Here is a 23,723-nt window from a genome sequence, read left to right as displayed (position 1 = left end):
GTGGCTTGTTGCTATCGTGCTGAGGCCATGCTTTACTATGGGACCAGTTGAAGCTGGTAAGTTGCACAGGTCACCCTGTCCAGCGATGGGCCAAGAAGACAGGCAGCCACATGGATCTCACTTCTGTGCATTGCCCACGTTCCCCAGTCTGTGGAGTCTCCCCTGTGAAAGTCAAGGGTCCACTCGGATGCCATGAAGACCTCAGGGTCTCACTTGTCCAGGACGGGGCAAGAGGGTTGGACCTCTTCGTGGAGAGGCTGCACAGGGCGAGGTGATCAGACCTTTAGCAGATTCCAGGCTCAAAGCAGCATCTCCCAATGGTGGCGAAGTTATGACAAGCAGAGACAAAGCTGCGGGAGCTCCTCTCCTCTCTCATCATAGCGTGACTCTGACCTGCTCGTGTCCTCCAACCAGGGATGAGGTGCCTGCATCATGAGCAGGCTGGAGGATGTGGGGTCGCGGAGAAGGAGTGAAAACGCTCACCTGTAACAGCTGAGATTTGTGCTACGAAAGGCAGGGCAGGGGAGCTGCATGTCCCCAGAAGACGTGGAGGGATGTGAGGCAACGCACATTGGTGCTTTCAGAACTGCCCTCCCTTCGAAGGCAAACCTTCTTTCCACTGACATTGAGAATGTGTTTTCCAGGTGTTTAAATCCCTTGCACTAACGAATGGTGCAAACCTGTGATGCTCTTTGTACCTCTGACTATGGCTGATTTTTTTAAGCTATCCTTGCTTCTGTCCCTGACAGAATCTGGAGCAGTGACCTAGCACGCCTTCCTTCTTTGTTCCACTAGGTGGCCCTTTGTGCTCTCAGATATCTGCCAGGCTTTCAGCCAGGTGAATGAATCCCATTGGCTTGCGGGAGGCATGATGCCACCGGGCAGCCCTTTTTAAGAGAAAATCCAGGACCGGTGGAGTAGCGAGCCCTGGGCAGTGCTGTGTGAGCTGAGCAGCTGGACCAGACGGAGCAGCGCTGTTAAAGCATCATGAGTGAGGTGAGTGGTGCTGCTAGGCAACGGGGCGAGGAGGGACCTGGAGGCACAGGGAGCCGCAGAAAACGCGAAGGCTTTCCCGGTGTGCTGAAGAGCACGCCAGCCCTGTAACTGTTTGTTTTGAGGCCCGAGCGGGTAATAGCTTAGTTTGCATGGCAAGTGCAGAAACTGGTTAAGTTTGCAACTTTGTAAAAATGCGCCTTAGAAAGAGAAAGGGACGCACTGTTTGCCACTGATTTAATTGTGACTTCGGAAAGTGCTTTGGGTTTTAGCCCTCAGACGAGAAAGCCGATTGTCCGAGTCTCTCACGAAGATGTGTGCTAGCTCCTGCATGTGTTTGCTTTACTGAACACCTTTCAGAAAGCTAGCAGGCAGGCCCTCTGGGGAAAGCCAGCTGCTGGAGGGTGGAAGGCGGTGGGGAAAGGATGTCACTGCCCACCCAGCCGCGGGGAAGCACTGCCTGTACAAACTACGGCTGCACTTAATCAGAGCACCAGGGAGAGAAATGCGAATCGCACGAACCACGAAAAAAACTGTGTGTCTCTGTGTGTGCCTCAAAGATGGGAGAGACTTTGGCAGAAGATGAGCGACAATTTTTCATTGGAAGTCACTTCTCTGAATACGTTTGTGCAGAATATACTTTGTTGGGGCAACCCGATAGCTCATTTTATTTTTAAAAGGTCATATTCTCTTTCTTTCTTTCAACGGAGGCAGATTTGGGTTCTGCAGCACCGCCCTCTAATTTGATTCCATAGCTAGACAGTCTGTTTTCATTTCCTTTTGGTCAGCACTTAAATAATTACTTTTTAAGATCTTTTATCTTCTCTGTTTTTTTTTCCCCCTTGGCAGATGGGTTATCCTTTTTTTGGAAGTCTAGAGTAAAATGAACAACTTCGGAAATAAAAATACCTCTTGACTGCTTTTGTCTCTCTGATGGGTGACTTTTGATATAAACATGACAGGAAGAAAGAGTGGGCAAAGTCTGATAAAATTTAGGAATGGGGTTTGGGATGGAGCGAACAGCTTGAGCAAGGAAGAGGGCAAGTGTGGGGAGGACGCTGAAACCCTCCCAACAAGGATATAACCACACCAGCAGCTCCCGCTGACCCCGCTGGGCTTCGAGCGCCCCACTCGTGTTACCTTATTTGAGCCGCCCAACAACTCTGTGAGTAGGTGCCAGTATTATTCCCACTTGACAGATGAGGAAACTGAGGCACAGAGAAGTTCAAGGTCAACTGGTTCAAAGCCACCAGGTGGTGAAAGGCGAAACCAGGACTGGGCTGTAATGCTGGGTGGCCGGCCACCAGGTGGATGTCCGAATGCACACGGGATACTCTGAATAGAGGAGAGAGAGGAAGAGGAGCATGGAGGCGAGGAGGAGGTGGGGGCGCTAAAGGAGAGACAGGGCAGTGAGGACCAGGCCTCCGTTTCCTACGCCCTTGGGTGGGGGGCTTTCTGCTGGACTCAGTGGAAATTCCAGAAGCTTCTGTATTTTCGTCAGCTCACCTTTCTTGTAACAGAAAGGGATGGCTGTGTGCAGTTGGTTTTTTACAAAGAGTAGTTTAATATAGAAGCATTCTTAGAAACCCACATCGCCCTGGGGCCGCCTCTCTTGGATCAGGTGAGCTACCAGGGATTCCTCTGGAGTGGTGGTCCTGCTGCAAGCTCTCCTCGCTGGCTTAGCCACCTCGTTGTCTCCTTGTGGCTTCCTGCCCAGCGCTTTCCAGAATGTCCCAGCTCAGTGGTGCTCACTTAATTGTGGGTCCCCCTGGAGAGAGCAAATGTCCCCGCCCTCATCCCATGATTAGCGTCACAACCTCGTTTCTGCTGAACACTTAATTAGGGCGGTTCTGCAGCCCCACTCCCAGCACTCCGGTAGGCAAGTTGGTGGGCGATTGCAGGAACTCTCTGCCTTAGTCCCTTTGATGCTGATAACACCCCACGATATGCACATCTGGCTCCTTTGCCTTCCTTCACTGCCGCCAAACCCCCACCTCCTACACCTGCCTCCTCCCTCCTCCTCACCCCCTTCACGTCACCTGCAGCTGCCACCAGCTGGGTGACCAGCCCTCTGGCTGATCGCCACATTTCTGGGCCTGTGTTCCTTAGAGAATGGGAACTTACCCTTTGACTAAAACTTAAATCTGCTTAAGACATTTAATAAAGTTGAACAGAAGCTCCTTTCTGGGGAGAGAACTGGATCCCCCGCGCCTTTCTCCCCAAGCTTCTCTTTAGTTGGATGAATTACACGTGGCTTTTAGTTTTAATAACTGTCAGGCAGGGATGGATTTCAGATCCTTTACTTACTTGTGTAACTAATTTACTGCAAGGGCCACAGCAAAGGATGTTGTCCGACTTCACTCTGACTTCAGGATTTATTAGATTCTGGTGGGCAAATAGTTCCTGCTCTAGCTGTTGAGGTTCAGTGCCCACTGCAGAATTCCCGAGCTCACAGCTGCCCCTTGGGCCAGTGCCCCAGCAGGGCAGGGTGGGGCAGAGAGACCCTCGAAGTGCCACGTGCTCCCTGCAGTGGGCTGTGCTCTTCCAGTTTTTAAGGGGAAGGTGGGTGGGGAGGGGGGGAAACCTGGAGCCAGATTTAAACTGGGTGACTTTACAACGCAATGTCTTCTTTATCCCCTGTGACAACGCTTTTCTGGGGGAATGACATGTGATTTAAAAGAACACCAGGATAGAAAGGAAAGTAAAGTCCAAATTTAGGGCACCGTGAGAGAGTGGAGGTGGCTTGTGGGGGTGTCCACATTTCAGTGTTCACGTATGTCAGCTGTGCCTAGAGCAGGCTGTGAGTCGGAAGATCGTTTCGCAGGGATCAAAATGCAGGTATATTCGCCGGGTCAGAAATCCTGGCCTCCAAGGATGAAGTTTTACAAAACGGCTCCTCTTCCCTCCCCACTGGACTCCCAGGCACAAGAGGGAAGAACAGGGTTCCTTTGTTTAGCCGCCCAATATGGTTTGAAAAAAAGAGTCGCCCCTGAACCATGACCGTTAGTCCCATTTTCGTATTCAGGTGTCTGTTGTTAAGCTGTTTTTCAAAAGAAGTTATTTAGAAGAGCCAGGAGCAAAATTTTAATGCATAAAGCCAAACATTTGGGGAGTTGATTTACAAGTGACACCCCATGGCCCTGTTTGTGAGGGGTGGGGCACTCCCAGTTGCATAATGCATCAGCTGACAGCTATTAATTAGACTTGAGACCCTGGTGGGAAAGCAGCTTCCAAAGTCTTTGGTTTCCCTGTCACGGGCGCTTTTCTTTCATTGGCTTCCATGGGATGTTGCAACTTGGTGCCAAGGTTATGGGCCTTTTTTCTCTCCAGACATTGGTCACAAGGAAAGGGCCGAGCCTGTCAGAGGCATGGTTTGAACATATCGAGGACATTAGAGGGCAAATCTTTAGACCCACATGTCTGCCCTTAGCACAGACACAGAAGCTACAGCCTTTATCCATTGAGTCTCTAAAGAGACAAGAAAGCAGTGAATGGCATTTTCCTGGACAGAGGTTGCCAGGAGAGGCTAGTCCCTCTTAAATCTTGGGGTGGGGAAATAGAAAAGACACAGTTTTTTTTTTTGGTCAAAAGTAGCCCTTGGTTACAAAATATCATGTGACACTGGTTTGGGGTGCACCTAATTAGCCATGAAGGTAAGCTGTCGGTGAGATATATAGTGAGATGAAACAGACCTAAAATGAGAATTATTATAGTGTGTGCCCCTTATGATGTAACAGTGAATGGATACACATGCTCATAGGTTGGGTTTGCAAGGAACTGTATATTTTAGACCAGTTAAGCATAGATTCTGAGGGTAACTGAACAAAATACGGATTTTGCAATTGGCCCCGAGGGCCTAGCAACAGAAGGGGAAATGACAATTCAATTTCTTATGCAATTTTAACCTCATTTGTGGGTGTACTGCAGCAAAGATATGGAAAGATCCAGCAAGATCCATATGGTTTTTCTGGATCATGCAACGGTAGACACTCTATGTATTCTAACTGGAAATATTAGATCCAGAACGACACTAGTTACAACTTGGGTTCGAAGTTTGACTTTTCTTAACTGGGAAGAGGCCACAATGCAGCGTGAAAACGTGTTTGCTGCACTGACAATTTAATGAACTGCCGTACAATTTGTTTCTGCACCTTGCATTTCATTAACAAATGCTGTGGCACTAAGAAGTCGTGCTGTTTTTCTCTTTTGAATTTTAAGAATGACAGAATGCAGGATGTGTTACTTTTTTCAGAAAGAAAAATTGAATAAATAGTCACAATTGATTTTATTAAAGCTCTAGTAGACTAGTGTGACCAAGATAGTGAGGAAACATGGGTGTTTTTGTAATGGAAAGTGCCTTGAATTTATGATGAATACATTCTCTGCATTATTTGTTAAAATTCTAATTTCTGCTCTCATGTTTTATTTGAGGTGCCGTCCTAGGTGGAAGGCATTCACAATTTGTCTGTGGTCCTCGTGTTCTTTGTCCACTGAGCACATTGAACTATGTGAACACATGAATCATACTATGAGCCCAAGTCTGGGGTGTGGCTTTTCAGTAATTTAGAATGACGTTATGGAAAGGGCGTCCTACTGGGGGAAAGAAGGTTTCTGGGAGATGCACAGGTATAGGTTTATGTTATATTTAACTGACATTTTTATAAAACACAGCATTACAGATCATGCTGTTAAAGTATTGCCGTAGTCTGTTCAGGCTGTGCTAACAAAACACCACAGCTGGGTGGTATCTAAACAACAGACATTATTGCTCACAGCTGTGGAGCCTGGAAGTCCAAGATCAGGGTGCAGCACAGTCAGGTGAGGGCTCTCTTCTGGGTCACAGACCTCTCGCTGTGTCCTCACATGGGGAAGGGGCGAGGGAGCCCTGTGGGGTCTCCCATGTAGGAGGGTTCCACCCCCACCACCTACTCAACTCCCAAAGGCCCACCTCCTAATGCCATCACCTTTGGGTATTTGGATTTCAGCTATGAATTTTGGAAAAACCCAAACATCCAGTCCACAGCAAGTATTATGGGTTGCATTTTGTTTATTAGACTTATCCTGCTTAGACCGAACTCTCCGAGGACGGGGCCAGGTTCATGTTACCCACAAGGCCTGCCTAGCGCCTGGTTTGGCTCTTGGTATGTTCAGTTAATGGATGAAAACATGGACATCAGGGGGTGGATTTATCACCGAATGTGACCAATGGACCAGACACGCTATTTTCTAAGCATTGAGATTTGTGGCTGTAATATGTTTTCAGAGGAAAAGTTCTGTCTTCTGTTCTTCATTCCACGTTTGAAACCTGTGTTTGCCATTGAAATCCTTTTACGCTGGAAATGGGTGCTTTGTTGTATATGCAAAATAAGTGCTTTCACGGCAGGCAAAAAAAAAAAAGAGAAAAACTGGGAAGGATCTCAACAGAAAGAGCTCTTGACATTTGGGGAAATGTCAAAGAAAATAGGGGAGTGGAGGGCGGGCGGGAGAATTCTAATATCCTGTAGCTCAGGCTTGTCTCCATCGAGACCCTTCCACTTCAGATAAGTTCTATGAAATTCAAACAGAAGGGACTGGAACGAGCCAGGCGGAGCCCATGAATACCTTGGAAAACAGTTTGCTGTGTTGAAATAGAAAACCAGTTTGTGCATCGAGAGGGGATCGGGAAGAGTAGAAGCAGGTCTTAGGAAGAGAGCGCCCTAAGACACTGCAGACACTGCAGAGTCTGGCCTCTGGCCTCGGAAAGCAAATGGCGTATTTAACATTAGGATTCAGAGTTACAAAGGAATCCTCATGTTAGTGTGAACAAATATTTTAATGAGAGTAGCCTATTTAAATATTTTAAATTGATTTATATCCAAAACGGGAATAGATGAAAATTCATAGCTAAAAAGAAAAAAAAAGGAGAGATCGATTTGCATTTGTTCTCCTGGGAGGTTAGACACTGAATTGTGTGTCCATACCCCCCCCATGCAGGCTAAGGGGTCTGTCTCTCCTTTCCTACTATCCCCAGGCATAAGCTATTTACCATTCTTCTCCCAGCCACCAGAATGAGGTGAGGTATACATGTGAATAGAGGAGTGTTTTCCATTCGGTTTGGTACAGATGTCACTTGCGTATGGATGAGAGAATGTGTTATAGATCACTGTCTTGTGCCACAAGCCAAGCAAGTTTGCCACACCTGTCAATGGCCCAAGCCTATAAATCCAGCATTCATTTTGGGCTGCTTTACATGAAATTCAGCATAAGTTACACATTCCAGGCATCAATCTGCATGAATATTGTTTGCACCTTGCAAATAGTCCTAAATCTATGCTTCAGAATCTCACTGAATTGCTTCTCATTTCATTTCTGAAAGGGAAATGCTTGGCCGTATTTATAACCTTGCGAGTGGAAAAATCAATCACCCACTAAATGCCATTATTTTATTATTTTACTCTTAAACTGCCACCTTATAAATAAAAGGAAGACAAATTAGGATCATAAAGCAGGCAGGTAATCATCCACAAATGGAAAACTCCCCTGCAGAACATCTAAGGGGAAAGAAGCCAAAAAGTGTAAACTGTTGGAACTATGCAAATGAGACATTTTCACCCCACAGTGGAACTAGGTTGGAGGGCAGGGGAGTTCCTTTTTCTGGAAGGTTTCTGCCCCCAGTGTGAGGGCAGTTGTGGACTTTGCCAAGACTGAAATATTTCACCCAGTGGTCTGGAGTGTCTTTTGAATGTTAGTTTTAAAATCCTCATTTATGACAGTTTTATAGATAAGTTTGTACCTGGGTTGGCTTGAGATTATGCTTTTCCTGGTGTTACAATCCCAGACTATTGTGGAGTGGCATGACAAAAGAATGGTCATCTTTCCCCGTGACAGCACACCTGTGCCTGGGCCAGCAATCTAACCAAGTGACTATTTTCTTTTTGTACAATGCCTAGAAACAGGATCCCTTGACCATTTTCACTATTATTTGTCTTAACCAAATAAGAGAGTAAAAATATAATAAGAAAAAATGTTCTCCCTTTCCCCCCAAGGTTTTTGTTTTAGTCAATACACTTTTCTGTCCATCACATGACTAAGTTCCAATATTTTAAAACGAATGAAGAAATTATACATGTTTTAAAATTTCAGATTCTTACATACATAATTTCCTTATTAAGTAATAGCCACTGTTTCATTAGGGGTTGTTAGAAAAATATCACTTTTTTTCTTGAGCCTAATTGTGCCTAGGCTTTTCTTTTTCACATTTCCCCACACTTGTTTAATGTGCAGAGAAATCCCTGACACCATGAATTGATCCAATTGTGAGCCTGAGAGTAACTGTGCTGGAACACGCTGGGTACCAGTCCCTTTATCACTGAGGGGTGAGAAGTCATCTGTAGACAGGAGTGTGACACAAACCTGTCCACGTCCAAGATGGGTGAGGGTGTTGGGCCTCCTTTTCAAAATCATCTCTCTTCATCCATGTCAAAGGATTGTAGATGGAGCTAGCAACAAGTGAAAGTTCAAACCATTGTGTTATAGGAACATCTCCCCACACAGTTCCAGGTGATATGACATGATTCTGTCCTCTCCCTAGTGAGACTATCACTACCCTGTCTCCTTCTTTGACTTTCCCACAGTTAGCTGTCATTGTTCTAACAATACTTCTCAATGAGTATTTAAAAAGTGACATTCAGAGCTTAACTTTTGGGGAACTGTCTCATCCGCCGTCTCGCAGATCCATGACAGAGCAATGGAAAGGTGTCCAGAATGGCCTTGTGTAGCAATCCTCTAGATAGCGCTTTCCAAAGTATTTGGTAGTGTACACTTTCAGGAAAAACGTTTGAGCATTTCTGCACAACAAATTTTTTAAAATTTATTTTAAAATAATGTGTGTTAGTATGCTAATATGTGAAGTATAGTTATAAAACATACAAAAAGAAATATTTAAAAAAGAAATGTTTGAGCATGTATGCACAATCTGTTTTTTAAAAATTATTTTTAAATTATGTATAAGTGCTAATGTGCTAATATATTAAGCATAGCTCTGGAACATACAAAAAATATTTAAAGAAGAGAGTGATGAGATAAACCATAATTTTAGATATCTTGTTAATTATAATGGCTTTAATAACCCTTGCCAAAATTTCAAGGCACGATATATACTTGTGAAAGTTAGTTGTTAAGGGAAAAGCGTGCAAATCTAGAATTCAAATAGTCTTGGTAACTACATTTCTTCTGAGCCTACGTTGATGACTGGTTTTTAAGCTCCTATTGGTTCTCAGGAAGACATTCTAAGAGTTGAAGGGTGAGGTAGCACTTCCATCGTTTCTTTTGCTGGCAGTATCATTTTCAGTCTGTGAAAATTTTATGTAGGGTTTTTAAAAATTTTATTTATTTTTTAATTTTTTATCGTGATAAAAAACACATACCATAAAAGTTACCACTTACTCATTTTCAAATGTAAGATTCAGCAGTGTTAAGTGTATTTACATTACTGTGAACCAGATCTCCAGAACTTTTTCATCTTGTGAAAATGAAACTCTGTACCCATTGACCAACAGCTCTCCTTCTGTCTCTCCTTCTGTCCCCTGGTAACCACCATTCTACTTGATATTTTTATGAATTTGATCACTCTAGTTACCTCATTTAAGTGGAATTACACAGTATTTGTCTTTTTGTGATTGGCTTATTTCACTTCGCATAATGTCCTCAAGGTTCATCCACGCTGTAGCGTGTGACCACGTGGGAGATTCGTTTAGCTAAAGGTGGACTGCCCAATCTGTAAATCCTCCTAAGGCAGCACAAGGAACTGCAGTGCAGCACTTGGCAATCTTCTGAGAGCAAGGCAAGAGTGAGGGCGTCCTGGATGAGCCTCGGTCATGAGACTCTCACTTTTTCCTCCCCACCAAGTGACGATGTCAGTATCAACCCAATTAGCTGTTGGTAAAACCCAATTTCTTTCTTATTGATCTCAGATCCTAAGCAGATATAAACAGAAATTCTAAAGCTCTCTTTACCATGCACAGTTGTGAGAACTAAGCAGCTCACAATCCGAGAGGTGCCGTTCGCACTGTTGCCTGTGTCAATGGCACCCCCTAAGGTGGTGCTGTGCACACTTGTGCATTCGAACATAGTAACCCTGCCACTCCCTGGGGTGCAGTCAGCGGCCTGAAGACTTGATCTAGAGAAAGACTGTCGTTTCTAGGGCCCTACTCAGAATGAGGAGAATTAAAGGAGGTCATAGTTGTCATTTCATTTAAAGTTATCATTTTAAAATAGGGAACCAAGTGCCCAAAGGCTAATCTTGTTCAAAATCACAGAGCTTCTTGAGGAAAAGCCATTCTAGGTTTCACTTACACATTTTCTATCCTATTAAATTTCTCATTTTCTGTCATATCCTGTATGCAACCCATTTTTTTTTTTCACTTGTCTCAATTCCATTTAAGACTTGGTCGTGAAATATATTAAAAATAATCCTGTCCTGAATTTTTTTATTAGTCTCCAGTAAAAAAAGAATGACAGAAAACTTGGCAAAGTCATTCTTTCCTTTACCAGGTCTTCTAGTTTATTTCTAGAGATTTAGGTTTCTACTCTGAGCCCCTCATGCTCGCATCCCAATCCCACATGGGGACAGTGGTGACTGTCAGTAGTACGGATGCTGGGAACATGCTCATGAAGGTCCCTGTTGACAAAGTTCTCTTCCGCCTTGCTTGGCAGAGTTTCCTTGACTTTGGGTTTACACCAGTCACCTTCATCTTCATTCCTTGTCTTATCCTCCGTGGCTCAGTTTGAATAAGAAAAAGCATTCTGAACCCCCCAAATAAAACTCTTAGAAAACAATTTCTCAGGGGATGATGGCCCTTTCTATTGTCAAAACCACTATGGGTATAATCGGTAATCACTTATTTTGTCAGTCATGTTTCTTTCTGCCTTCTAGATTATGAAACTTTAAAAGACAGGCACTAAGTCTTCTACACCTTTTCATGTCCCCAACACATACTGTTGAACTCACATTGACAGAGAAACTATTATGTGTTGGATATTGTTCTGGGTGAATGAATAAGACATTACCCCTCAAAGACCTCATAGGGTAGCGGGAAACACAGAATCACGTAAAACTAACTGGGCTACAGGGTCAATACAGAGGACAGCTCCATTCATGGTGTAAACCAATGTCAATGTCATTCGGCAGGCCTAGGAAAGGGAGGAAGGAAGTATTTAGGGAAACTTTCCCAGTGCAGTCCATGTTCACAAAATGAGAGGCTCAGTACACGTTGATTGAAGAATAATGACCATAGATAATGGTTAGTTTTAAAAGCCATAAATTTTCGAGCACCATGAGAATTTAGCAGTCCTTAAGTCCAATGAATGTATATATGTCTATTATGACACCATAGTTGATTTCTAACTCCTGCCTAGTGATCTAAATTGCTTTAAACATGTAGAACATTTCCCATGCTCATCAATGGATATTTAGGTTCTACTGACTTCTTTATTTAAAAGTGTTAAATGAAAAAAAAATCTATTCGGTACATTGGAAGCAGATTACATGAGGACAGTCAATAAGATTTTTGGAATTGTGCATATTGTTGTATCTTGGAAATTCCATGTTCTAATTGTGAGAAATGTCTAAATGCATTTAGATATGCCTGTAATCTACCTTCTGTGTGAGTATTAGTGTTTGTCTGTGGTGGGCTATCGTTGTACGCTTTGTAGCTCAGAGCCCCTGGTGGCTTCTTAACCATTATTATTTCTTTCTCCTTGGAGCTTGTTCAAAGCATGGGCTCATCCTATATTTATAGTTCTGTTCTCACATATGCATAAGTCCTGTCAAAATATCGAGATAATACAGTGCCACGTCGCAAATATTATTTCTGGCAATGTTCTATACCTTAGAAATGTGGGCTATTTTACCTCTACTTGAAGATAACGTCTTAAAATAGATGTAGCAATTTGTCAAGTACTTCCACCAAATACCTCCTGCAAATTCACTGTGATTTTTTTCATCTAGATTTAATCTTTCCCATCTTCAAAGCAGATTTGTTTCATTTTTGGGGCACTATTTTGTGACTTTCCCTGTCATCATTTTTTGCTGAGTTCTTACGGAGAGCCAGATTTGGCTGAAATTCAGGTGAGTGCTCCCCCACAGTCGAATTTTGGATGAGGATTTTGAATTCATGCATGACAAAAATATAAATGCAGAGTAATGTAACTTTAGAGCTACAAGCAGTGCCCTCAGGGGACCCTGCTCTCACTTCTCTGTCCCTTTAGTATTGTGACAAGGAAGCGGGACATAAACTGAAGCATCAAACAGATCTCAGAAATGAGGCAATTTAAAAGCAAGCAACTGTTCTGTAATCCTTCACTCCATCCATCTCTGCAACAAACCTCTTCTGAGGCGATGGTAGCTCAGACCGATCTGGGAAGTCTCAGCAAGCCTGCGATTGGGCAGTGGGGACAGGACCAGTGACACAATTTGTGAGGCCCAGTGAAACACGGAAGTGTTGGGTCCATGGTAAACATTAAGAATTTGAAGACAGTGATAACAGAGCATTACACCAAGCCCGGGGCCTTTCTAAGCCACAGACGCTGTGTGACCACAGGAGTTACGTGGCCTTGAGGCTGGTCTTCCTTTGGAATACCTGGGGAAGGGCAGGAGTTGTCTGGTTGCTTTTTAGTGAAAAAAAAAAAAAATAATATATATATATATATATATATATATATATATATATATATATATATATATATATATATATATATATATATTATAGAGAGAGACCTGATGAAACATAATTCCATTATACCTTTGCAATGTCTGGAGATTTTGATGTATTTTTTCCCTCCCCAAGAGGAGGCTTTCGGAATGGCCCATGCCTGAACATGGAGACAGGCAGTTTGAGGGTCTTTCCCCCCAGTCAGATGGAACTTTCAGGCTGGCTCTGCAGAAGCCCACATGCTTGAACAAGAAGCCGGTGATGCCAGTTAACCCTCTGTGAAGATGGAGTAATACAATTGATTCAAAAACACTTGGAAAGTATATCTCTTTTAAAGACCACATACATGCTAAACTATGAGCCCCATATGAAAACAATCCCCCAATTCTGATCCCAAATGTCTTTACTGAGTGTTGGTTGTTTAATGCAGATGAACATTTCTGTGGCCTGTTTTGTACTGAGGGCTTTCCCACAGGGAAGTCTTCTGTCGCCATCTTCTCTCTTTGAGTGTGCGATGTCAGGGGACACTGAGGGCAGATGTGTCAGGCTTGTTCTATTAAAGAAACTTGTGTGCTCGGGAAGCAAAGAGTTCTTATTATAGTAAGTGTCAACATGTACAGATCGGAAGCTCTTGGTGTGAGCTTCGGCCATTTGCAACAGCCCCGTCCCCAGAAGGCATCCTTTCACTAAATTATGACAGGAGTTGTTTTCTAGCAAATTATGCTGTTCTGGATTTAGGAGGGATTTGAAAATAAAATATGGAACAAATATCCAACATGAAGGAGGCACGGCTGTGAGACCGAGTTGGTAGGTGGTGCTGGTGGTGGTGGTGGTGGGATGTGTGCATTTTGTTTTAAGGGGGAGATTGCTAGAATTTTCACCTGCCCAGGGAGCAGCTGATCAGATCGTCCATATAACCTTTATCCGTCTTCTAATTTGTGTCTTAGTTCGCTTCTTGAGCTGTGACAGCTGATTTAGGACAATGCATTCTCCTTTCTTCCCAAAGTATACAACCTCAGAGTTCTCCCAGGTTCTGAAGCTATTTTTGTTTGAGTTGAGTGGGGGAAAAAAACCTGGCTGCTTCTTTATTACCAAAAAAGAAAGTCTCTAGCTTCTGAAGCCTCGGAATACGCCCTCTCGGAGAAGCACATTGGGAAGCACCGGGGCCAAGTCAACATCTGCGCTTTATCACAAGACGTCACCGCGGGAGGACTGAGCTTTAGCTGTCATAGGAGGAGTGTAAGGACAGGAGTCCACGAAGCTAGTTAAACGTGCGAAAAATAAATCAGGACCCTGGGCAGAGGGGATCACCAAGCAACAGCTGCCTGCGATGCCCCGGAGCCTTGTTCTCACAGGTGCGGGAAACGCACCTGCCGATTTGGCGGCAGAGTGGGGTGAAGTGTGTTCACCCCAGCTTTTCGTCTGAAATGGTCCATGCATTTCCACACACAGAATCTTGTATGATGTCATGGGTTTCCTCAATGAAGAGGCTCAGGAAGCATGCCGTCCACTCTGCCACCAGAGGGCCTGAGGCATAAAGTGTCTGTGCTGGTGGTGGCAGAGGGCTCATCAAAGACAAGTCTATCCATCTTCCAAGCCAGTGTTTTTCGCTGTGGACAGGCAAGTGAGTGGACTCCCGAGCCAGTCTGCCCAGGTTCAAGCTCCGCCCCCTCCCCTCAGCAGCTCTGTGTCCTTGGACTTGCTACTAAACCTCTCTGTGTCTCAAGTGTGGTGTTTATCCAGTTGGAATAGTTGTTGTATCCACGTCATAGGCTTGTTGCTATCGAAGGTTTAGGTTCTTGCTATTGAGAGAACATAGCTGTGCGTTTGCAGAGACAGTCCGGTGTCCAGGTGCAAAGACAGGAACACATCTTTGCCAAACCTGGAATCATCATCATTCACGCAGCACTAAATGAGGACTTCGCTCAGCTCACGGTGGCTTTGGTTGTGTTTTTTCTTCTCCTGCACCCCGTTTTGTCCCCTTGGTCAGGAAGCTGAGGCATAGATTCTGACGGGCTCAACCATGTGCAGCCATATGGCTGTGGTGAGTGACCAGCCCGAGCCCAGGATGGGTGGCTGTGTAGAGGCTGGCAGGGTAAGATTCTCCCGGCCATTCTCCCGGCTTCATTCTGTGGCCCTTGGCCATCATTTGCCTCTTGTTTGATTACACCCAGCACTGAATTTTATGAGCCATTTTGGGGAAGGGATGGGGGAATGGAATGCCGGTGTTACTGCTGAAAGCAAAGCAAAGATGTGTTTTTCTCTGTGGACGGTTTCTCTCATCTGGGGAAACCACGCATGGATTTTCTGACCTCGTGTCGGCTTCTCTGGCCTTTGAAATATAAAAGTTCCCCCCAAACCACATGATTTTAGAGAGGACAGGCAAGCTGGGTGTTTTCACAGTGACACAGTATAGGTTTCATTTAATTCTGGAAAACTGGCCATGCCTTTGGTTTTTCCATTTACAATCTCTGTAAGGCAGATTTATCCTTAAATGAGTTAGTTCCTAGGCACATCTCAGTTTCTGCCTTTACACTGATTTTCTGTTGACAGCTTTCACCCCCTTTCTTTCTCTTGGCATTTGGCTGGTCAGCCATATCTAGGGGACGGAGAGAGAAAGCTAATCTCTTCTGTCCTTTTTTGGCCTGCTTGAATCTGGTACCTTTCTTGTACACTGTGAGAAACAATAGTGTACATATTATTGGCTGTACATAATATTGGCTGTCTGTGTCTTTGTCTGAGAGCCCATGATTGTCTTTTGTTTCATCACAGCAGCTGTTCTAGAAAGCATCTGGACTTTCCACCAAACAACCTTTATTCTGAGGCTAATCTAAGGAAGGACAAAAAAGAAAGTGAGGTGGACGGAGAAGCCCTTCTTTGCGTGCAGTTCAGATGTGGAAAGTGAATGATGACACCCACATTCATGGGTCATGCTAGCACTTTACAGATGCTCGGGGCTTCCAAACACAGCTGCAGGCAAGTGTGTTCAACTATAACTGGGATGAATGGAGGGAGCGTATGTTGATTCATCATCCTTCTAGTCAACCTCAGATTGTGAGAGTCATAGGTGGGGTTGGACATGCACACATGGTACCAGGGCCGTGAGATTCTCCCAGCTCCCTTCCACATGGCGCCTTCGGTCATCATTCACCCTCCTCCTGCATCTTCTCTTTCTAGAAAAAAATGCAAGCTGTGATTTGCACCAAACACAAAAACTATATCCATGCCAGGATCAGAGACCCAGGAAACTTTGACTGAAATTGGTAACTAACAGAGGCTGCTTACTTTATGAAAACAATGATGGCAAATACTAGTACTCCTCTCTTTGGATTCTCATAGCAGCCATGTGAGATACCTGTTTAACTAAATTTAAGTGAATCCTACATGAAGAAGAAACTGAGCAGATGAAGCAGCCACCATGCGAGGAGTCCCATCACATGTTCAGTGTCACTCGGCCCCATGTGACAGCCAGTCTTCTCCTGGTCTTCACACGGCTGAGCCCGATGGCCTTTCACTAGCAAGTCAAGACCATGGAAAAGAAAGGGGCAGAACTCTTTTTAAATCTCTTTTGTCGTTACTTTGCAGTCAGTTTCCTTTTAGGGACCTGATCCATGCAACATGACTGTTTTTAATCTCATTTAATTCTCACAACCTGATGAGGTAGGTGTATTGTTATCCTCATTTTACAGAAGCAGAAACTGAGGCTCAGAGACGTTAAGTGGCCTGCACAGGTCACACAGCTGCTGAGGGACAGGGCTGGGTGAACCTGGACAGTGTGATTCCAGGACACTCTTCACTTTCTTTTCTTTTCTGGATCAGTTTAATTAAAGTGTAATTTATATATAGTAACAATTACCTTTTTCAGTTTTATAGTCTATGAGTGTAGACACATTTCAGGTCTCACAGTTGAGCTATGGCCTGTTCTGCTATCCCCATAAGTTATTTTCTGTCTCTTTAGAGTCAGTCCCCTTCTCTCCACCCATAGTGCCAGAACCTACATCCTTTGCCACCACACTCTAAATAAAAATTAAGCCCTGTTGTTATGTGAGGTATTTACACTGTCTTGACAATAGTACGATCACATAGGATTTCAAATAAATTAAATCGTAAATGGCGACAATTTCCGAAATGTGCTAATAGCTGACGTATTAGAAGTGTAGGAAAATGACCGAGTGTGATGGCAGTTCCAGCCACTGGTCCTCGTAGGTCACTCTAAGGTCTCAAACAGCAGGGGGGGCATTTCAAGAGTAGGGATCGTTCTCTGCTGCACAGCAACCTCGGCGCCAGTCTTCAAATGGGTTTCTGTCCTGTTCTTTAAACTGACACTCCATTTTGCCACCAGCTCACCGTGTCTGGGAGAGAGGGTTATGGCAAGGCTCTGAGGCTCCAGCAGCCACACAGCGAGCAGCCAGGAATGAGCCCCGGGGCCAGCAAGGTCTTTTCTGCAATGCTTCGCTCTGCCCCACACGGACCGTTAACAAGGATTGTCTCCAACTGGTTGGATGATACGCGGTTTTGTGCTTCCCCCCGGTGCATTTATTTCCCCCCAATTTTCATAATGACCGTATCCTCCGTTTATAAGTAGAAAACACTGTTATTTAAAAAGAAAATTGGCACAAAGAAGGTTCTTTTTGAAGAGTAGAAAATACTAATTTAAAAAATATGGCTGTAGGAGAAAGTATAAATTGAATCTCAAGAGGACAAAACATGAATCCCTAAAAAGGTGGGTCCTTTCATAAATGGTCTCCCAATACTGCAACAGTGCTAATGATTTCTACAACCATAAAGGTCAGGATAAAAATGCTGGGAGCAGAATATAGCATCTGAGGCAGAATTCCAGCCTTTGGGACTTTCGATGGTGAGAGCCAGCCAGGAGGAAGAGTTAGGAAGGTTAAGGCTTGTCATTGAAGCCATCATTTTTTTTTAAACCAACTTTTTAGAAAACGAAAATGCTTCCTGCTGAAGCTCTCTTTTGACATCAGTTTCTACACCTTAGGGATTAAATTAGTGGAGTTTTTAATGCTCAATTTTCAGAATGTTACCAGGAGAATTATAGATATTTAAAAATAGGAGAGGCAAGAAATTAAATCTATTCTGTCCTTATCACAAAATGTTGGCATAAATGTCTCCTCTTCAGAAAAATTCGGGGACTCTGATTTGGAAGAGGCCTTTATTGCCATGCTTTGATGTTCCTGAGAAGCCACCAGCTTGGTCACAGGGGCCCAAGCAATCATCAGTGACCCGCTGGCTGACCCAGCTGTTTATCCCTTTTCACTGTTCAGTCACGTGGTTTCACTCTTCTGTTTATTTAAAGGCTGATATTTCATCTAAGAGACTCGTGATCCTTTGTCAATAAAACATTAAATATAAAACCATAGAAACACACATTCTTGTTTCTTTATAAACACGGTGATCCAAAGAAAGCACAGAACAAAAGCTTGGAAGGATGGAAAGAGATCTTTGGAGACAGACAGGTCTCCGTCTTGTTGCCTCTCCTATGCAAGGTATTAATTTTTCAAAGAATTTGCAACATCTGAACCAGTCTACACCAAAGACACACAGCTTTGTGTTTTTCCTCTTATTTATGAGCCATTGGAGGCACGGCTTGGCACGAAGCTTCCATTTCAGGGGTGCTAGAAACACTGAAACCATCAAAAATGTGAATGTCAGGATGCAACAGCACGGCAGGAAAACAGCACCATGGAGGAAAATTATTTAAGAAAAAAACGCAACACCAGGGGACAGGTGGCATTAAGTAGCACTTGCTAACAAGAGCTTCTAAGCCACCGTGGGCATGAGATAGATTTTTCTCTCTTTCTTTGCTAAATCTCTGCAACCCACAGAGATCAGAGTTTGGGAACAGAAGGCAAAATGCTAGAAAGCACCTTGAAACAAGTCCTTCCTTAAAACAAGTCTTTCCCCTTCTCTTGGCAGAGATGCCCTCCACTCGGTGCCACCCAATAATGCCTTTTCTGGAAAACACGGTGACGAATGGATAGGTGGGAGAACGCACCTACTAGGTGCTAGGTCCTTACATGTGGCCAGTAGGAGCCAGAGGTTATGATCTGTTCTTCTCAGAGGGAGGGAACAGAGACTCCGACGGGGATTTCCCTAGCGATCACAGCTGGAGGGGGCGATCACCCACACTCCTTTCTCAAGGTGAGGCAGACCCCTTGACCCCCACCCACACCAGTGTGAGTTGGGGGCCCCTCGCCCATGGCCCTGACCTTAGCCATCTTGGGTCAAGCTCTTCCCCATAGTATTGACATGGTGGGTTTAGTCTCTGTCTGTCCCTCCAGGCTGTGAGCAAGTCAGAGAACATGCCCTTCTCCTGGGGACCCTCGGAGCCCAGCCCAGGGCTTGGCCCATGGAAAAGTAAAGTTAGTCCAGGCATGAGAAACACCCCCCCACACACACACACCCCTGCTTAGTCAGGGCCTCTGACACTGAAGCCGTGAACTTCACTGCCAATGGTTTTGCACATTGGTGATTGTCCTTAATTTTGACAATCTGCTTTTCAAAAGAATCTTTTATTTCTTAGGCTGGGAGAGACCAAAGTCCTCTAACTGAGCAGTTTGCCTTGTGCTGTAGCACTGACAAGCTGACCCAAGAACTATGCGGAGCCCATTCCACTTCCTTCCCTGATGGCTTGATAACGGGCTGAAAAGAAACGCCTCTGTGAGCCAAAGGCTTCTGTGGGGTCCCTTTGTCCTTTGTCCCTTTGTGAGTTGTCATCTTTTCTCCAGTGTTGCCAAAGCAAGTGGGTGCATAGAGCTTCTTCCAATATTTGCTGGCAAAATGAGTGAGTCTCTTGGGGAGATGGGAGAGGAAAGGGTGGAGAGTAGGTGGGACGCTGGGAGTGACTTGGGGCCCTTACTGCTTCAGAAGGCTCTTTGTTCCCCAACCCTAAGGGGCTTTTGAAGGGGTACTTTCGAGTCAAGTCACATCTCATCAAATTAAATATCAAGCTAAGTTTTCAGCATGAATAGATTTATCCACTTAAGTGCTATTGGTGTAGATTCAGAAAATAATCTTGGAATATCATCTGTACCCCAAATTTAACCTGCTAGAATTCATTTCATATTTCATTCTTTTCAAACTTCTGGAATAAAAAATAAATATCCTTTAATGGGAACTCGTGTTTCACCCTAAAGATGAAATAATACCCACTGGCTGATTTCCCAAGTAGACATAATCTGAGTGTGCATTAATGAGAAGCAGGTTTGGGTAATTCAGTTTCACGATGACATATGACAGGCATGCCCAATGTTATGGCTAGCAATGGCAAAGTATGAAAGATGGGGGCCTTCATTACTGTATTCTAGAAATCGTGTAATGAAAACTCTCAAAGTGACAGTACAAATTCATAGCCCACAGTCATGGCCCCTGAGAGAGCTGAAAACGAAAAGGTTTCGAAGACTGTATTAGAATAATTTTTGAAAGCCTTGAAATCACTTGGCTTCTTGAATCTTTTACTTATTCTACGTGGCTCTTTTACCTACATGTGTCCAGTACCTGGTTCAGCCACACAGGAGCCTGTGGCAAAAGGAAATACCACTAATACTGAAGGATCCTGTCTTTGTGTCCAATGTGGATATTTGTTGCTTGTGACGTTTTGCAGTACTGCTTATTTTCTAAAATATTGCATTGAAATAGTATCATTTTTCAGTTTTATTGACAAGTAAAATTGTAACATACTTAAAGTACACACCATGATGATTGGATAGACGTACACTGTGAAAGATTCTTTAAGTTCCGCTCTCTTAGCAAATTTCAATTCTACAACACACGTTATCAGCTATTGTTCTACATTAGATCCTCTGACCTTATTCATCTCCTAATTGAAAGCTTGTGCCCTTTTCCCATCCTCTCCCTATGCCCCCCATCCCTCATCCCTGACCTCCCTTCTACTCTGTTTAAACAGATCCTACATATAAGTGACCCCATGCAGGATTTGTCTCGATTCATGAGTTTTTTACCCTGTTATGCCTTACCCAGTGGTGACTACCCCAAGAAGCTTTTGTAACACGTTCCACCAGGCAGAAGAGTGAGTGGGCTAAGACGTAATCGAGGCAGTCATTTTGACAGGCAGCCTAGACTTTGCTAGAACACACGGGCAGGCTGTTTTTGCGTCTGTTGGTGATGCGCAGGATGGCAGCTCACTTTTTATTCACGCCGACACTGCTGAGACCTAAGGATTACTGATGTGCATACAGCCCCTAGATGTAGCACGGAAGCAGTCAGACGTGCCTTAGTACCCACTCTCAGCTCAAAGTCCAGGCAGAAATGGACCCAAAGCCGGTACCTTACCAGAAAGTTGATGTGGCCTGTTCCACTAGTAGGGTATCTTCCGTGAAAGGATTGTCCATGATTTTGCAACATGGTTGAAAAGAGTGAGCCAACCACATTTATGTGCTGAGTCAGACACCTCCCATGTGTAACTCCAGACCTATCAGTGAGGACCTTTGTGGGTGGCCAGCTTGGCGTGGGCTCCGCAGATTTCAGGCAAGTGTGAAGTAACAGCATGTCACCTCCTGCCCACGCCGACTGTCTCCACCTCTCCACCTCCTGTGCTGGGACTTCCTCCATGTCCCCAGGCAGATGCCAGGTGCAAGACAGAGCCCAGCCTCGAAGCATTAGGAAGTAATGCTCTGTGACACATGGCTTGGACCAGAAAGAGGCGGGAGCTGGTGGGTAACTCGTTTGCCTTCTCCCCACAGGGCTCTGTCCTCAGACGCAGATGGCACAGCCTCGGAGGGCACAGGATCAGCATCTGGCTACAGCTGGCAGTGCCAGCTGGATGAGGCATCCTTGCATCGGCTCTCTCCCCTCCTCTTCTCATCCTTCCTCCCTCCTCCCTAGCCCCCCGCATTTGTAGCACAAACAGCATTTGTCTCAGGCTCTGCTTTCTGGGAAAGCAGACGAAGACATATTCTTTGTTATTTTCCTGTAGCCCTTGCTGCAACAGGACAGTCAGGAAAATGATTTCAAAAATTATGCCTTTTCATACTACTCCTGCGTCTTTATAGCTAATCAGCGCATACAAGAGTATCAGAAGGAACTGTCACACACCTTCTTTATTTAGGGTTCTCTTAATTGCAGGTTTATTAAATTCTGAAATGCTGTCTTGTTCGTTAGCACCACAAGGAAGGACGTGAGATGTGAGGTGCTTGGTGCGTGTCTAAGGGTTGAGGACCCCTGGGTGTCCCCTTCTGGCAGTGGTTCTGTCTCATTCCCCAGGTTTCCTGACAGCCACTCAACACATTCCCCAGCACATGTGCAAGCCGCAGCCTGTGCTGGAGAAGAAAGTCACTTTAAGGCTGTAATTTCAACTTCTTGCCTTGAGTCCTTAGACGAGTATTGAGCGTTTCCTGACTGTGAAATGGGGACAATATAGAAAGAGGCAGTTTTGAGGAGAAGGTCTGTGTTCCGGCGAGCTGAGGAGCTTTCTTATTTGTGATCATGAGGGTAAATTGAATGCAAGAACTGCCTCATGCAGGACCCTCTGTCCCTTAAATGACGACAGGGACGCTGTCTGGATATGTTTGGAGAGGGAATGCCCATGTGCCCGAGGAGGATGGGCACAGAGCTGGCTCGAGCAGCAGGGTCTCTGATTTCAGATGGCCGTGAACAAAGGGACTGTTAACCTCCCGACATTTAGGAGAATATGGAGGAAGGTGCTGGATCTGGGGTGGGACCGGGGCTGCAGAGCCTCCCAAACAGGCGTGTTTTATGAATGTGAAGTCAGTAGGGTGGGTGTGAGGCTGGAGTTGACCAGGAGAGGACCTGAATGAGAACATCTGTGCCAAGTGCCATGACAAGGGGCAGCTAGCAGGAAACACAGCGAGATTCTCTTGAAAGCAGAATTATGAGAGCTCCTAGTTCTGGTTTTGCTGGTGTTCAACTCAATGCTGTTTTTTTTTTTTTTGTTTGTTTGTTTTTTGTTTTTGGCCTCTACTTGCTCCCACACCAAAGAAAAAAATAAGCAAAAGTCCATGTATATTCACCACGGATGTCCTTAGTGGCCATGACAACTGACTCTCCAGATCAATCTGAAAACAATGAAGCAATTTTCTGCTGATAGGAAGGTATTGATTGCCACGTGCGGGATGCTGTCAATTCAATTGTGCTTGGTTTTCTCTATAATGTGGACAGTGTATTCTACACATCTGCTTTAACCTGGTAATTGTTGCTGTGCATATTTGGTCAGACAGGATGTGTCCTGCTCTCTGCAGACCCTACTATATGAAGTTGGATGGCTATGTAAAGTGAATGATACAATGGTGGTAGTCACGATATCATTGGACCATTGCTGACGTTTCTAGAAAAGAACTTGGACCTCTAGAATCTCATATTGGGCCTTTCCATGAAGACAGTGCACCATGCCTTTTCCTTGTAACACTTCATCTTATTTATTAGTTCAGTTAGAGTCGACGATATTCTTGAGGTATGGCTAATTCTGTTCAGCAGACAACACAGGTTCTCAGGATGCTGAACTCATGGTTGGGGCTAATGGCTGGAGGAAGCTGGGTCTTTTCTCACTTGGGGATGAGAGTGGGTGGGGAGGAAAGGCATCCTTCTCCTCAGGGTGCTACCTTCTATGAAAAAGTGGTGGCAAAATGTAGCACTTTTTCCTACTGAACTTTGGAGAATGACATCCATCCATCCATCCATCCATCCATCCATCCATCCATCCATTTTAGCATAGTCTAGCTATGAATTCTTGTGTTATTTAAACTTAGAAACAAAACAACAAACAAACAACACCTCACAACAATTCTACAATTTATCCCTGGACTTTTGGTTTGATTCTGCTTCTTCCTATAAATCATGTCCTCAGAACTCTCAGCCTGTATGTGCTAATGAAGCCACACTGACTTTCACACAGGAATCTCCCTGCCTCACTGCTCCCCACTTGCTGAGGGAGGCCCTCGGGGCGTTACTGGGAGATGCTCAGGCTCAGTGGTTCAAAGGCAGGACGCCGGAGCCAGCATCTCTGGGTTGGAGTTATGTCTCTGCCACTTTCCAGCTGCATGACCT

At 44.7% G+C, this 23,723-nt stretch overlaps 1 protein-coding gene across 1 annotated transcript in view; it reads left to right on the top strand.

The window, feature by feature from the left end:
* The first annotated feature begins 838 nt into the window (after positions 1-838).
* The window catches only part of PCP4 (Purkinje cell protein 4), a 53,015-nt gene continuing 30,130 nt past the window's right edge, over positions 839-23,723 (top strand). The window contains exon 1 of the mRNA XM_019745650.3: positions 839-996. Coding sequence (XP_019601209.1) covers positions 988-996 — 9 coding nt within the window. The 5' untranslated portion in view covers positions 839-987. The remainder of the gene's footprint in view (positions 997-23,723) is intronic.

Source organism: Rhinolophus sinicus, chromosome 17 (assembly GCF_057876585.1).
Source record: "Rhinolophus sinicus isolate RSI-liver-muscle chromosome 17, RSI-T2T, whole genome shotgun sequence".
NCBI classification, from domain to species: domain Eukaryota; kingdom Metazoa; phylum Chordata; class Mammalia; order Chiroptera; family Rhinolophidae; genus Rhinolophus; species Rhinolophus sinicus.
Note: the sequence above shows the minus strand (reverse complement) of the source record. Positions and strands in the feature narration are given on the sequence as shown.